We start from the raw sequence: 16,255 nt of genomic DNA, 5'->3' as shown, positions 1-16,255 counted from the left end.
ATGTTGAGGATGACCTCATAGGGTTGATGTGAGAATTAAAGGAGAATAACATATGTGAATTAAACAGTACAGATACATAATAGGCATCCAAGAAATGAGGGCTCTTATGGGTGGAAGAAACTGTGAAAGACCCAGCCGGCATCCTTGGAGAGTATTCAGGTGTTCTTTTCATGGTCCTGGCTCCCCTTCCATTTATCTTGCATATTACTTCTTACCGTCCTGTGAAGGTCGTTTCAATGTACAGCCTCATTACTCAGAAATCTCCTAAGGGCTCCACTAGCTCCACAGACTCTTCACTCTGACCCCAAGAACCTTCCATCTTCTGTCTTCACCCAATCCGGCCTCCCTCTGGTCGCTACCATGAGGCCTCTTTTTCTACCAAGTGACGTCTTCTACTGTCTGCAAGATATACCACCTGAAGTTCTGATGCTGATAAATTTGAGTCTGAGCTGTTTGCCTTCATCCAGTCTTAAACCCTCCATTCTCTCAAGGCTTTCTGTTCCTCCTCTTTCTCTACCTCCTTCTCAGTACGTTCACAGAACCTGCTCTCCACATGTGTCTTCTCTACTAGCTGGCAAGTTCCTGGAGCTCAGGGCTTGTTGGGTTTACATGTGTAACCATCTCCCTGTTGCCCAGCTCCCATGCAGGATTCGATAGATGTGGGTTGAGTGAAGGAATACAGTCTTTCGTGGAGCTGATGGGTTAGGTGACCCAGAGTCATAAACACACTATGACCCAGAGTCATAAACACACTATGATCAGTCTGGAAAACAGAAGTCACACTAGATATTTCAAAGAGAGGAAATGTAATACAGAGAATCGGTTACATGGGTGTTGGCAGGCTTAGAGCACAAAAAAAAGGAACACTGGGAACATGTCAAGGTAGTAACATCAGGAAGCAGCTGCCCGCCCTGGAAGAGGAAGAGGTGGGAGATGGCAGAGCACAGGAGGTGGAGAAGGAGCCCTGGAGAGCTGAGGGCTGCACCTGAGGACGAGGTGCTGCCCAGCTGGTGCTGCAACCCCTGGAGGTCAGCAGAGGGACCCTGCGTTGCTGGCGCTCAGCCCTCCGCTGGCACACCACAGGGGCCGTGGGGGGGCTGGCCCTGGGAGGGCTTAAGGGAGCTGGAGGCTAGAGCCCAAGCCCCTGTGGGAGGGAAGCCAACAGGAACAGCATAGCCAGGAGAGAGGCCTCTTCTCCCCTCCTCTCTCCTTCCAGCACTCCTCTAGGACTTCCTGTTTGTAGAAACTCACCAGAAGCCAGCTGGCAAAGGAGTTTGGGAAATAAAATTTTCAGAACAAAGTATAGAGAGCTAAAGTTGGAGCTGAGGGAGGATTGGCCAGTAACCAGCTCAACACGTTTAATATAACTCTCATGGTTTACAGGCAGAAACCAAGGCTCGGAGGGTTTCGGTGATTTGCTCAATGCCTCCTCTTTAAATCTTTGAATCCATGATCTTAATCTACCCCCTTTGGTATACTGTGGGTTTTTTTTTTGTTTTGTTTTGGTTCTTTTAAGGAGGAGATAGTACCCAAACTTGAAGCTGTAAGAATATCTTTCTACTTTTTTTCCTTTTAGGCCCTTATATGCTGATGAATGGCATGTAACATTTAATTTAAAAAAAAAAAAAAAAAGCTGATTGCATTGCCAAGTGTATTGGTTCCAAAACAGGATATTTTTATAAGATTCAGCTAGGATCATGTTGAATCAGCCTACCCAGCAACATAGGAATTTCTAGTTACCAAGTTGTTGGGGGCAAGCATGCCTCAATATTGCTCTGAAAAATAAGCATAACAAATTGCAGCAGAAACCACCACAGAACACTTCTACTCCAAAGTGGTAGTAGATTTTATTTTAGTTTTGCTATAAGAAGGTTGGTAAATGGAGGCAAAATAAAAACATCTCCTAAACTGGGTATTTAGCATCTAAAAGCATCTTCTCCCAGTGTCCCTTTTCCTTGGCCATCACTGTGCCAAGGAATATGGACATTAACAGACACCAACCCCAGAGGACTGGCACTTGACTGGCTGAGCCCTGCATGGGTGGCCATTTTGAAACTCAGATGGAAATAGAATAGTATAAGGGCGAGAGGTGCAAAAAGGACCCTGACCTTTGCAAGTGGATCCATCTTTAAAGATGAGCTGGGCTGGAATGATTGCAGGGCTACGTGTGGTCATTGGAGTAGTAGCCCCAGGACCTCTTGTATTTGGGGGAGGAGCATATGCAGTGCAGAGAGGCCAGAAACACAGGATATGTAACACGATTTACCTTATTTAACAAGGCGAACCACCACCCCAGGGTGCGGTGACCAAGAACCTTGAGTGAGCTTCACCAGCGTTCTCAGCCCAGTCACATCCAGCAAACACAGCTCTGTTAGGACAAGCCTGAGAGACTCCTAATACACAGCCAACAGGGAACTCGCTACCCACGTATGAAAAACAGCTGTTTCCTAGCAGTCACTTGTAATTGAAGCTGATGGTGAAAAGGGAGGCCAGAGTTGGACATAAACACAAAGACATAAACCTTCTTAAAATGCGTGTTTATAAGTATATAAACACCGGCCTCCTGGTAGTTAGATTGTAAAAGATATGTGAGTACCCAAGCATATTTTTAGAAAGTATCACTAAAGAAGTTTGAGCATTAAGAGAAAACTTCAAATATTGACCCCTTCAGTATTTGGTTCCATCAGCAACAACAAAAATTGTATTTACTGAGAAAGATCACTCTTCTTCCTTCCCTACCCTTCCCCTCTTCTCCCTCCCTCCCTCCCTTCCTTTTCCTTTTTTCCCTCCTTCTTTCTAAAATCACATTGAAATTACAAAAATGGACATTCTTCCCACCCACCCACCCCCTTCTGAGTTACAGTTTGATCTGACAGAGAATGCAAGGGAAGAAAAAGACACATAGGTTGGCAATTTTCTTTTAGCTACAAGAATACATTCCTGCTTAGATTTCGTATTGGATCGGTTGCCCTTATTCCCAAAAGATTTGAGTTAATTGTGGGTGGATCCAGGTTGGTCAGATATACCTTGAAGTCCATCTATTTTTAGGGGGTGAGGGGAGGCAGGTGGCAGTGTTCCATTGTGACTTTTTTGTTGTCTGATCTGACTGAGATCAAAAATAAAAAATTCTTGTAAGTTACCATAGGTGGCTGTTTTTTGTTGTTGTTTGGTTTGGTTTGGGTTTTTTTTGTTTTTTGGTTTTGGGTTTTTTTTTGTGTGGGGGGGGATTTGTTTTTGTTTTTTGTTTTTTTGGTTCTATTGAAGGTGGTCTCGCCCCTCACTCCACACACCCCCCCAAAAAAAGTTAAATAGACTTTTTTTTTTAGGAAGAAAGTGCAATTTAGTCAATCATAACTCACAGCAAAGCTGGGAGGGGTAAAAGAAGTAATGAAAGAATAATTCAATTGGCAGGTGCAAAAATCATCTTGTGCCTGAGCTAGTCAGCTTAAAGCCAATAGAGAGTAACACTCCTTCTCCCTCTGCAGACCTTGATGAGCTTGCTATAGCCCTTGAGTCTGGGAACTCATGTGATCTGCTGTCTTCAGTAACAAAAATATCCTTTATTAAACCAGCTTTTATTGAGAGTCCATTGGGCATTGATACTGTTTCCTAGTTGAGTAGCCTTGGACAAATTAGTTAAACGCCCCATGCCTCAATATTCCCATCTGTAAAATGAACATAATAAAAATCTGTTATTCATAAGGCTGTTGTTAGGATTAGATTAAATGAGTTATTATTTGTGAAGAACTTAGAACAGTACCTGGCACATGCTAAATCCTACATGGTCATTTATTAAAATATTTCAAGTGGCAGGGAAGTAGTTTTTGCCATTGGTTGGTGGTGAAAAGAAGACTAAAAGTGCCCCCAAAAGACTGTCACACTGTTTCCTCTCAATCCTTTCAGCAACTATAATAACAGTTTGTCAACATCATATCTTAAAATCTGTGAAAAGGCCCACTTTGAGAGAATATGCAAAAAAGGAGCAGTGATTTCCCTTGCCATAGGACCCCCTTTCCACTGCCAACCTACTTCACGGGGGTGGGAACGGGGGAAAAAGTGAAAATTTGGGGGTTAAAAAATAGCATGAAAAATAGACCTTCCCTCTGTTAGTCTGCAATCTGTCCTGAAGAGCTGAAGACTAAACTCGTCTCAGACAGGAAAATTTGTATTTTTATTTCTTTAAATTTTTATTGGCAGGTAGTTAATTTAAAATATTGTGTTAGTTTCTGGTGTACAACAAAGTGAATCAGTTATGCACATACATATATCCACTCTTTTTTGGATTCTTTTCCCGTATGGGTCATTACAGAGTATTGAGTAGAGTTCTCTGTGCTACACAGTAGGTCCTTATATGTAGGAGTGGGTATATGTCAATCCCAATCTCCCAGTTTATCCATACTCCCCTTTCCCCTGGTAGCCATAGGATTGTTTTCTACATCTGTGGCTCTATTTCTGTTTGTAAATAAGTTCATTTGTACCATTTTTTTTAGATTCCACATCATGATATTTGTCTTTCTCTGTGTGACTTACTTCACTCAGTGTGACAATCTCTAGGTCCATCCATGTTGCTGCAAGTGGCATTATTTTGTTCTTTTTTTGTGGCTGAGTAATATTCCATTGTATATATGTACCGCATCATCTTTATCCGTTCCTCTGTCAATGGGCATTTAGGTTGCTTCCACGTCCTGGCTATTGTAAACAGCACTGTGATGAACTTTGGGGTGCATGGATCATTCTGAATTATGGTTTTTTCTGGATATATACCCAGGATTGGGATTGCAGGGTCATATGGTACGTTTATTTTTAGTTTTTTAAGGAACCTGTACATTGTTCTCCAGAGCGGCTGTACCAATTTACATTCCCACCAACAGTGTAGGAGGGTTACCTCTTCTCCACACTCTCTCCAGCATGTATTGTTTGTAAGCTTTTTGATGACGGCCATTCTGACCGGTGTAAGGTGATACAACACTGTAGTTTTGATTTGCATTTCTCTAATAATTAGTAATGTTGAGCATTTTTTCATGTGCTTGTTGGCCATCTGTATGTCTTCTTTGGAGAAATGTCTATTTAGATTTTCTTTCCATTTTTTGATTGGGTTGTTTGGTTTTTCTTGATATTAAGCTTCATGAGCTGTTTGTATATTTTGGAAATGAATCCTTTGTTTGTCGCTCCATTTGCAAATATTTTCTCCCATTCTGTGTGTTGTCAGACAGCACAATTTTTGTTTTTTGGAAAATATTTATTTATTGATTTATTTGGTTGTCCCGGGTCTTAGTTGTGGCAGGTGGGCTCCTTAGTTATGGCTTATGGGCTCCTTAGTTGTAGCAGGCAGGCTCCCTAGTTGTGGCACACAGGCTCCTTAGTTGCGGCTCACAGGCTCCTTAGTTGTGGCATGTGAACTCTTAGCTGTGGCATGCATATGGGATCCAGTTCCCTGACCAGGGTTTGAACCTGAGCCCGCTGCATTGGGAGCACGGAGTCTTAACCTCTGTGCCACCAGGGAAGTCCCAGGACAATTTTTAATAACGATTTTTTTACTTTACTATTTATCCATCATTGACAGTAATAGTGACTTAAGTTTGCATGGCGCTTCAAAGCTCTCTCATCTGCTTTGCTCCACTTGATCACTGAGACAAGCCTTTGAGGGCACCTTATTCTCTTCTGAGGGAAGGGTAATAACAGAGAGCTCAGGAGACTTTCTCAGAACCATTTAGGTAAAAGGTGACTAAACTAGGACTCAAATTCAGATCTTCTGACCAAAATTTGTTCCTGAAAGATCTTGTTTGTGCAGGTGGTGCTTAGTGATATTTGTCGAATTGGATTGAATCAGTCTGAGTTGAATTGGCTGGAACTGAATTCAAAAGAGGAGATGTGGGGGACCCTTTTAAAGGAGCCAGCAGAATCATCAGATTTTCATCCAGTTTCTTCTCTTCCTCTCAGCCTTCCTCTGTCCCTCCTCTTATATCTCTCCTCTCGCTGTTAAGTGAGCCAAGCCAAAAAGTAGGAGTGATCAGCTCAGGGGTGGTGGTTGGGATGGTTTGGGAACTATAGAAAAGTAATTGTAAACAAATTCATTTGGTTCCATGACGTTTTTTCCCCACCAGAAAACACTGATTCCCATTCAGGAGACGATGTCAACCTTAGCCACTGGTTACGGCACTTTCCCTGCTCGTTTCTCTTCCTAGGTGCACTCCAGGTGGCCTGGACGTTCTTCAACCCACAAGCACCCCATCGGCACCTGTGTTGTGTCTCCCACAGTGTGAAGCCACTTGGCTAAAAACAAATAAGAGCTCAAGAACCTAGAGTGGGGAAATCAGACATGAGAGTGTCATGTAAGAAAGGTTGAAACGAAATGCTGCAATAACGAGGCAAAATCAGAAGCTCAGATTCCTGGCTCATTTTGGCCATCCTGCCATCTCTTATCTTGAGAATTAGCGTCTCACAGCAGTCAAAGAAATGAGATAGTAACACATGCTGTGAGCCTGGACCCTCTAGACTCCTGGCAGTCTGTCTGGAAGACCACTTGTTTTCCACGTCAGGAGGGTATCACAGTTAAGAAATGGTTCAGACGTGAGGATGGGCCCCTTTCTCTTCAGACCTGGGACTGAGCCGTGACCACTCCCTCTAGTTACACAAACTACTCCCAGCTCCCCTTCAGAAGGCTACAGTTCGTCATGCTTTGTAAACTGCCTTACAATGAGGTGAGCTTACGTTATCAGGTAAAAGCCTTCATTTTGACAACTTCAGTACTTTTGTGATTTCTGATTTTTTGTTGCATTGGTCTGACATGGGTGGTAGGTCTGACTTCTTGTTTTACTTTCAGAACTTGGCTTTGGTGTTGTTAAATTACTTGAATGTAGATAAAGGAATATATCAATGGGATTCAACAAATGAGTAAAATAATTGACTTCCCTGGAATCTATTAGGACTTTTCCAACTCTAACATTGTGTCCTTGTGACTCTAAGTCTGGCAGTATTGCTGTGGGCCAAGGGCAGAGAGCAAGGGAAATGTGAGAACTGAAGCAGAATCCTAAATTAAATTACATTATTGAATTTGCAGGGCGCTGTTAGGGAATTCCACATGTCAGTGTTAATGTATTTTACATCATAGTTAGGTATAAAATATGTTCACTGCAATGGTCTTTGTAACAAACAAACAAACAAACAAACAAACAAAAAACCTAAAAACATTCAAAATGCGCCAACCAGGGAAATTAATTCTCTTGGCAGGCTATACAACCATTACAATTGATGGTTATGACTACTGTGTATTCTCATGTTATGAAAACATGGGGGATATGTCAAGAATGCTTATGATATAAGGCTGGGGAAAAGCAACATACACAAATATATGTATACTGATTATAATTATGGAAAACATTAAAAAGAGAAATTGATTATTTTAACATATGCATAGGAAAATATAGTCAAAAAATTTCCACTACAAAGTTGTAATATTTTTACAGTAAAGACTGAATTTCTAAGTGAAATAGAATAGAACAAAACCAAATACATATTTAGAAGTCAATGTAAATCTCTCCATAAATGCCACCATTTCTCACTGCAGTGAAATTCCAAGTAATTATTTTATATGATTTATTCAGCATCTGTCATTTTAAGAATTGGATAATGTTTGGCTCCACAGCAAAGAATAATTAGCAATATAATTAATCAAATTGCTGTTTATATTTCTATGTCAAAGTTAATCATTTTCATTTTCTTGTTTTATGGGAGGGGTTCGCCTTTCATTAAAGCCAGTAGCATCCACAAGTAAATTCAAATGCATTTCACGGATTTAAATTGTACAAACTTAGTATCACAGCTGAAACCAACAGTCAAGTACTCTCACTTACTGACACCTGGAACAAAGGCAAAGCATTTTTACCTAAGCTAAACAGGACTATTTTCAGAACTCCCATTCATGCAGCCATTTCTTCTTCTGTGTTGGGGACAGGAATCACTGCATACACACCGTCTGGACTAATCTGATAGTCATCAAATTTCATTCTTGCCTGTTCTTCCTTACTCTCCCCTGCCTTCTCCCACCCCATCAACACACACCAAGGATGAGAACTGTTAGCATCTTCCAGGCAGTCGCAAAAATATATGATTCAGACTGGCTCATCCATTGAACATGGGAGGATTGAACAGTCATTTGTCAGTTTTTTTCCCCCGATATGAAATCCACATCAGGAATCTTGAGACAGACGATTATTTCAGGTTGTTGTTGTGGTTATTTTGTAGCTGACAAAAATATCACAGCACCCAGGGTGATAGGGAACCTGCAGTCTGTCTACCAAACATTTGTAAGTAAATAATATATATGTTGATGTTTCCAAGTGAGCAGACCCTTTCAGCTCTGTGTTTTGCTGCAGCAGATCTAGTAGCGGAGTTGAGATGCTCAGTGTTTTCCTGTTGTGTGAAACCATTCTTGGCTGTAATGTCTCTCCAAGGAGCTGCTCTAATTAATGTAAAACACTCTAGATACTACTTAATAAATACTAAGCTTCCTCTAAGTGGCACAGAATTAAGATCCTTTATTGAACAGTTTCTCTATATGTACTATGTGCTGGAATCATGGGACCAATGCATTGTATTTCAGAAAGGAGGGGAGAGAAATCAATAGTAAAAGCAGAGTTTGGAAACACATTTCTGCAAACCAACAATTCTTTCTGCACTGTGTACCTTAATAAACCCAGTCAACAGGGAACACTCTGGGGAAGAAATTAACTAAGTAAATAAAAATATACAGGCTGCAAAGCATGAATCAGAATCACAATGTCTCCAAACAACAGATACTTAAAGAATGCTTTTTATCTGTGAGCTTAATCTGCTCTAATTAATGCTCCGAGTTTGTTCCTTCAAAAGGTTGCAACTGATTTGACTTCGGTTATTTGCAGACACAGGCAAAAGGAGGCTGCTTCCAAAGAACCTTTTGTCTGTATATTCTTGAAAATTTCTGGAAGGAAAATCTTCTAAGGAAGGTTCTATTTAGCCAGTTACAATTTTTCACGCATATTTTCTGATTTTACTATTGTGATCAGTTTATTGTTTGTTATTAGTTCTGGTGAGTTTGATAGCTTATGGTTATAAAACAACCAACTATTTCTTCAGTATCTTTTTTTGTAGCTGTAGATCTGAGCTACCTCCTGTTTCCTGCTCCAGACAGTCCCACAAATTAAATGAAGAATAGTCAAAAATGACCTTACAAATCTTGAAGCTAAAATGAAAAGCATTCAAGGTTTGGATGTATCTGGAAAAAGTACCAGGCACATTAAAAAACAAACAAACAAACAAACAAACAATGTAAAACCCTCCATATGCTTCCTTCTTCAGATCAGATCTCATTTAGACTACAAATTTGAGGAAAACTATTTCATTCCTCTGCAATCACACCTCAAAAGCTGAGAAGCCTGCTGCTTTATTTTTCCCTGCTCTGGCTCTAGAAACAGCTCTAATAGCCACTGTAAGCTTTCTAAGATGTTGGCACATAAAAATCTATAAAGTTCATCAAAACAAAAATCTCAGCCATTGAAGACACGGGACAGAAGTATCGTCACAAGATTATCTCAATTACCACGAACACATGTGGCTTGTTTCTTTTCCCCCCAAGAATGGGGAAGGAAAATGTAAGAAGATTCTGACTTGGAAATTCTAACCGGAGAATATCTCCTCCCCTGAATTTTACTTAACAAATTTACAATCACAGTGCTCAGATAGGGTAGCTATCGTAAAGTGGTGTGCATGTGTGCATGTGAGAGAGAGAGACAGAGAAAGCGAACAGTACTGAGCAGGTGAGGTTGAAAGCTTAGCTTTCAAGTCTGTTGTGACACCAATGACCAGATATTAGTTGAAAGAAGAAAACTGGACGACCCAGATGTGTTTCTGGTCTTTGAAAACAAGCTATTTATGTAATCCGTGTCAAGCAAGGAGGTAAGAGGCTGGGAGATGTGTGTGATATAATGATGTTTATATTGATGTAGGTAAAGATTTGTTTAAATCAAAGTTATTATCTCAGACCTGAGTGTCGGTTGACCACCAAGAGCTCCTTGAGAATCCTGAGGCCGGCATAACCACCCCCACTCACTTTCTTCCCCTCCCCCATTTTTTCAGAAGCCAGAAGATGCCTGCTGCATCTTGCACTGTAGTGCAAACAGATCCCCGCAAAGAGAGAGGAAGATAAAATGAATTTAAATTCCAAAGGGGTTCCAGTGCCGGTTTCCTAGTCCCCGAGTCAGCAATGTGTTTGTGAAAATTCAGCCTTTTTGTCTCCCAGTAAAAAGGAGCTAAATCTACATCGGTGGCCCAGTCTCGGGTTGCTATTCTTTGCATTTTCTATTCGAGTGAATGAGAGTGAATGAAGTGGCCGGGACCCTTCATTTGATCTACTCAATTGCATAAAGTGACAGAATTCTAATATATTTGTTTAATGCTCTTCAATGGGCTTTTACTTTTTTGCTTGCAAATGAAGCATCCGTGGGCAAAGTTTCCTCCCCCTTTAACACCGGGACATATTTCATAACTCAGGCCGTGGTTTGAAGTGATCTTGAGAGGAGTTTTAGACTCAAAAAGTGGGAAATAAAGAAACAGATGTGAAGTTATTGTAAATTCCTAGAGTGGGCTCTGGGGCTATTGTGCCCCCACGGCGGGCGGTCCAGGGGCTGCGCCTTTCATGCTGTAATTGAAACATATTAATTAGATAATTTGTTGTTAGTTTAAACGAAACAAATGCATCCCCTTTGAGGCTTCACAGCCGGTGGGTTGGATTGTTTTTGTTTTGTTTTTGTTTGGGTGTCTCTGTGCATATGTGGCTTTAGGAGAAAAAAAATTAATTGACATTTATATTAAGAATTGGAAAACGGATCCTGATCCTTGCCATTTCTTAAATGGATGTCTTTTTACAGAGAGTTTCCATTTGCAAAAGTATAAACCCTCCTTGAACACCGCCCACGCCCCCCCCCCCACCTTGCATAAACTAATGTAAAACCTTCTGTTAGAAACACTGTTGGATTCTTTGTCCCTCCCACCTACCAGCTTCATCCCACTTGAGCACCTGGCCAGATTTATGCTTCCTAGACACTCAATATTCTCATCTATTTTAAAGGAATTAAACACACCGCTGTAATATTTAAGCCATCCTGAGGATGATTTACTAGCACTGCTCCTGCTAGTCTTCAGGCTTCTCAAAACCCCCAGCCCAGGCAATAGGAACAGTGAGAGCTTCAGCAGCTTCCTTCTCAAGAAAGTGCACAAAACTCATCCATTGTGTAAGCACTTCCCCAAATCACAGAGCAAGCCACTTAAAAACACACATGAGCACAGCAGTATGTTCAAAACCAAAAGGAACAGAATAGCCCAGTTTCCAAATCAAAAACCTAAATAAAGAAAATCAGTACTGCCCAAATTTACAAAATAGAAAATACTGTAACTTAACTCCATTCTCAGGGTGAGATCCTGAACATACACCTCTCTGCACGGTGCTGTCTCTTCCAGTTTTATTTTAAAGCTGTGTGTATTGACTTTGGACTTGAGCCAGGTGAAAAGATTTAACATGACAAAGAGAGCCATTGAAGGTATCCTAGTTATAAACTTCCTTATTTGTGGGGTACTTCAGCTAAACTGGGTGCAAGTCTCAAAGCTGGGGATGGAGTGAGGTGGAGGCATGTGTGTTTGGGCTGCCTTTGGATTCCTGATCAAGGTCAAAATATCATCAATGGATTTTTTACTTTACTCATTCAACTTTGTCTGAGAAAAGATGCCTGCAGTGGTGAAAGGAGGACTCACAATGCCCAAGTTATTTCATTCTTTGCAATACACCATGACGAACTTACCAGCTGAAAAGCACAGTTTCAAATACTGAGTTGAAATCACTCCTTTGCTAAAAATCAGAAATAGGACCTGCATCTTATTACCTCCATTTATTAAATGTATGTGTGTACATTTGCCTTTGAATTCTACTTCTACTACTACTACTAGGAAGAGTATTTTATCTATCTAAGCTGAAGATTTATAAAATGTTTGAGGCCCGTGTTAGCCCTCTATGCTTCCTTTATTCCCAGTTCAAATTCAGGGTTAGTGAATTCCAGGAGATTAGAATATTCAGAGATGGCTTTAATTTTACTTTGCAGGAAGTAATGAAAATGTATTTCATTTTTTAAAAATGTAGATGATTTTTGGTTCAGAGCAAAGTTTGAAGAGTTTCCTGGCCCAGGGTGGATAAGTTTTCCAGGCTTTCTTTAGCTGATCGTGTTGATATAATTGTGAATTGGGCTTGATGAATGAGTTTAGTTGTCCCCTGTCTGACGAGCTTTAGTGGCTTCATGCATTTTAATCAGTTCAATGATTCATTTATTTTCCACCTTTTTTTTTTTTTTTTTGGCTGTGTGTGGGATCCTTCCTTTAAAAAAAATGGTCACAACAGGATTAATTACCCTTTGCATTAATCCTAAAAATTTTTTTTTCGGATAACCCTTTAAACACATAAAGGTCCCAGATGCTAAGGGTTCAGTTCATGGAGTATAGTGATGATTTCTGTGTGAGTTTCTCTGTGTTGCACAAGGTCTCTTGTTTAATCATTTTACACAGCAAAGTGTTAATCACCATTTAAGTTTTTCTTTGTCTTGTAACTTCATTAGTTGAATACACACCTCACTCTGGAAATATTGTGACCCCCTTCAGTAAAGTTTTAATTGGCCTTGAGCCATACTTTCTTGGCAAACCTTAATTCTCTGCAAAAATCTGAAGAAAAGCAAATACTCAGAGTTAAGCATTTAAAGTAACTTCATTTGCTCCTTTAAAACAAACCACTAGGCATTTTTTCCCCAGATGAAGGAGTAAAGAGAAATCTGTTCAATGAAAAGTGAACAGGTTTCTTGACATGCTAGGTGAACTTTTAAGTAACTTCTGAAAAAGAAAATTTCAATGCTTGCAGTAATTTAAAGGAGCAAGGAAATGAAGGTTCACTGCAAATAAGATGCATCAGAATGGAAGTACTGAGTAAGCAAGTTTGCTTTTACATTTTGTACCTCCATATCGCCTCTACCTGGTTTCTATAGAAGCCTTACATTTATATAAATGCTATATATTTTGTAAAGTGTATATTTTAAGGTAGACAAATACATATGAAGTACTGTGTGTTTTTTTTTTTTTAAATTAACAGTTTTTCTTTCAGCACTACACCTGTGCATCTGATCTGTACTAGAAATAGTTTGTTTCATCTTTCTCTCTGGGCAAATATCTTCAAGAGTCCATCCTGAAGAGTCCAGTGTGCAAGTGCATAAGAGGAGGTTTGTTTTAAAAATAAGTTATGAAAAAGACAAACTACTTAATGTACTGCAGAAAACATGCTTAGAGAAGCACTCCATCTACCTTTGGTAAAGTTATTGTTTGCAGCAACTCTTCAAAAATACACGAAACTAAAATTTGAATTTACATATTTTAATGAGAAAATATTATTTGGACTAGGTTCATAATTTAATGTAGACACCTTTTTAAAATTCTTTGTCTTAAAACAGGCATGCCAGGAACAAGAACATCAATATTTAAAATGCCATGCTAATTCTGTACAGGGAGGGAGAAAAATTAAAGGTAAAAATTGTACAGCTCTGATGACACTACAACTTTTTTTTTAACTTAAGCAGGTCACACCAGAACAACAGTTCATTTTCCAGCAAATTACCTAAGACTCTAAAGGAATATAGCAAACAAAAGTGCATTTTACACAGTGTATAATCATTCCTATTCACAAGCATTTACATCTCTTTGCAGCCCTTTAGCTTCTCAGAAAAGTTCTTGTAGCAAACAGAAAGACTTGTCCATGGGAGACCTATCCGGTGACACCTCCTTCATGTTACCAGTCAGCTTATCTAAGTTCTTCTAGGGTTGCTCTTGATGCTGTCTTAGTTTGGCCTTATTTCATTTTCTTTCTTTTTTTTCCCTTCCAACAATAAAATAAATAGCTAAAAAGGTCTCTAAGTAATCGGAAAGTTAACATCCCAATTAACTTTCCCATCCCTCCCCTTCCCTCCCCTAAACCTGGCCAGAAATGCAGAGTAAACATTCACATTACAACAGGTACTTGTAAAGTGGGCTTTGCCCGCTCGCCCGCCAAGCACTACACATTCAAGTTCACTGTTTACGTTTTACCGGGCGCTTTGTAAACATACAAGGTTACTTTTAGTTTTGTTTTGCTTGTGTTGAGGACGAACATCCCCTTCCCAGCTTGGTAGCCTCTGCACTAAACTCCCAGCGCCCGGAGGCTCGGGCAGGAAGCGAAACCCAAAACAAAAAAAGAAACTCCGCAGAAGCCGGGGAGGCAGGGCCGCTACTCCGGGACGCTGTGGTCCGCCCAGCCCCTGCCGGATGGGCGGAGGCGAGGAGGGTAGGAAGTCAGTGGTCCCTTTTCGCGGCAGATTTCCAAGGCGTAAACAGAGATCTGGCTCTCCGCTGTGCGGCTGCAGCCCTCAGGGGAGATCGGTTCCAGGAAACCTCTGAGGCGGTTTCTCTGGGCTTGGAACTAACCGCGCCGCGTCCGGAGCCTCCCGGATTCGGGCCGAGCGAAGACGCGCTCCTCTCCGAGAGGGCGGGAGGCAGGATTTCCCCTGCCTCTTCAGTGGGAGGGGGTTTCGGGGGCCCCGGGAATGGGACGGCTTGGCTCAGGTGCCCCCTGCCTTCCCCTCCTGGCGGCGAGGACAACTCCCACGCGCCTCCGGGCCCATCTGCAAGTTGCGTCTCCTGGGTCCAAAACAAAGTTCTCATGGGGGAGAGGGGGTTGGTCGAAGGTGAAACGGACAAGTTAGGGTGGCGGTCCCAGGTCGGGGAGGGCAGGACTGGGAGACGGGGAAGGCGAGTGCGCTGGCGGGGAGGGGAACAAGGTGGGGCGCCGGCCTCTGCGGGTCAGTGCACCGCCACTGAGTGCAAGGCGGAGGCCGGGCTGGTGAGCGTTTCGCTGGGAGTGGCGGGGCTGCTTTGGCTGGTGGCTGTTTGCGAGGACGTGGGGCTGAGCGAGGGCGGCGAGTTCGAGAGCAAGGTGGGGATGGGCGCAGGCAGCGCGGGTAGCGCGGGCACTGCGGCCGGCGTGGGCTTGATGGGCACGGGGATGGCGGGCAGCGTCTGGCCCGCTGCGTGGCACAGAGGCTTCAACGGCACGCCGTAGGCGCTGTAATCGCCACTAGCCATGGAGATGGGGGTGGCCGAATCGATCATGCCTGCGGAACCGTACACGTGTGGCCAGCCAGTGCCCAGCGAGCTGCCCATGGTAGTCAACTGGTTGGGGAGCGGGTAGGCGGCGGGCACGGGCTGCATGGCGGAGAAGGCCAGCCCCCCAGGCATCTTGTACTCGCGCGCGATGATATTCTCGATGGCGAAGGGATGCTTGAAGCCCGAGGGCTGCGCCACGCCGCCCAGGTTGTAGGCGGCGGCGGGCATCTGCGGCAGGTGCGTGCCCGAGGCCGCAAGCGCGCTGAGGCGCAGCTTGGCCTGCTGCTGCAGGTACTGTGCCGCGTCGGCGGGCTTGCTGGGCGCCAGGTGGTCCGACTTGAGCACCTTGAAGCGCTTGCGGCGCCTCAGGAAGCTACCGTTTTCAAACATGTCCCCGCAGCTGGGGTGCAGCGCCCAGAAGCTGCCCTTGCCGGGCTGGTCTGGCCGCCGCGGGATCTTGATGAAGCAGTCGTTAAAGGAGAGGTTGTGGCGCAGGCTGTTCTGCCAGCGCTGCGTGTTCTCCCGGTAGTAGGGGAAGCGGTCCATGATGAACTTGTAGATCTCGCTCAACGGCAGCATCTTCTCGGGCGAGCTCTGGATGGCCATGGCGGTCAGCGAGATATACGAGTAGGGCGGCTTCTGGTCGCTGTACGTGTTGCGGCCGGGCCGAGGCATCTTTTTCTTTGCTCCCTTCTAGCTGTGCGTCCTTGCGGGCCTGCTCGAATCTGGGAAGAGGGGAAGATAATAGGGGGAAGGACGTGGATGCATAGACACCGCGAGGTCAGCCAGGCCGAGAACAGACTTCGGGGATTGGCGAGGGGCTTCGGCGCTGGATCAGCCAGCGCCTGAGCTCTTTAGCCAGCAACTTTGCGTGTGGAGTGGGGCGCGGGAGGGGAAGCCGGCGAGCGGCGCGAGGGTAGCCTGGAAGTAAGCCCGGACCTGGAGCGGGGACTGGGGATAGGGATGCAACCGAGAGCGGCTCACCTTAAAGTTGCCCCAAGTTGCGCGTCCGCATCCGGGATGGCGCTGCTGCTTGTCGCTTCCTCCCGGCGCGCAG

At 43.3% G+C, this 16,255-nt stretch overlaps 1 protein-coding gene and 1 long non-coding RNA gene across 2 annotated transcripts in view; one reads left to right on the top strand and one right to left on the bottom strand.

Moving 5' to 3' along the window:
• Positions 1-16,255, top strand: part of LOC130843912 (uncharacterized) — a 261,119-nt gene that overhangs the window by 142,635 nt on the left and 102,229 nt on the right. The window lies entirely within an intron of this gene.
• On the bottom strand, positions 14,896-15,873 carry FOXB1 (forkhead box B1). The gene has a single exon (XM_057719831.1). The coding sequence runs from the start codon at positions 15,871-15,873 to the stop codon at positions 14,896-14,898; it is 978 nt and encodes a 325-aa protein (XP_057575814.1).

Source organism: Hippopotamus amphibius, chromosome 2 (assembly GCF_030028045.1).
Source record: "Hippopotamus amphibius kiboko isolate mHipAmp2 chromosome 2, mHipAmp2.hap2, whole genome shotgun sequence".
In the NCBI taxonomy this organism is placed as follows: domain Eukaryota; kingdom Metazoa; phylum Chordata; class Mammalia; order Artiodactyla; family Hippopotamidae; genus Hippopotamus; species Hippopotamus amphibius.
The sequence above is the reverse complement of the archived record's forward strand: the minus strand, read 5'-3'. Positions and strand labels throughout refer to the sequence as shown.

Excerpts from the sequence above, each read along its gene's own strand:
- FOXB1 (XM_057719831.1), bottom strand. The coding sequence starts at position 15,873 with ATGCCTCGGCCCGGCCGCAACACGTACAGCGACCAGAAGCCGCCCTAC.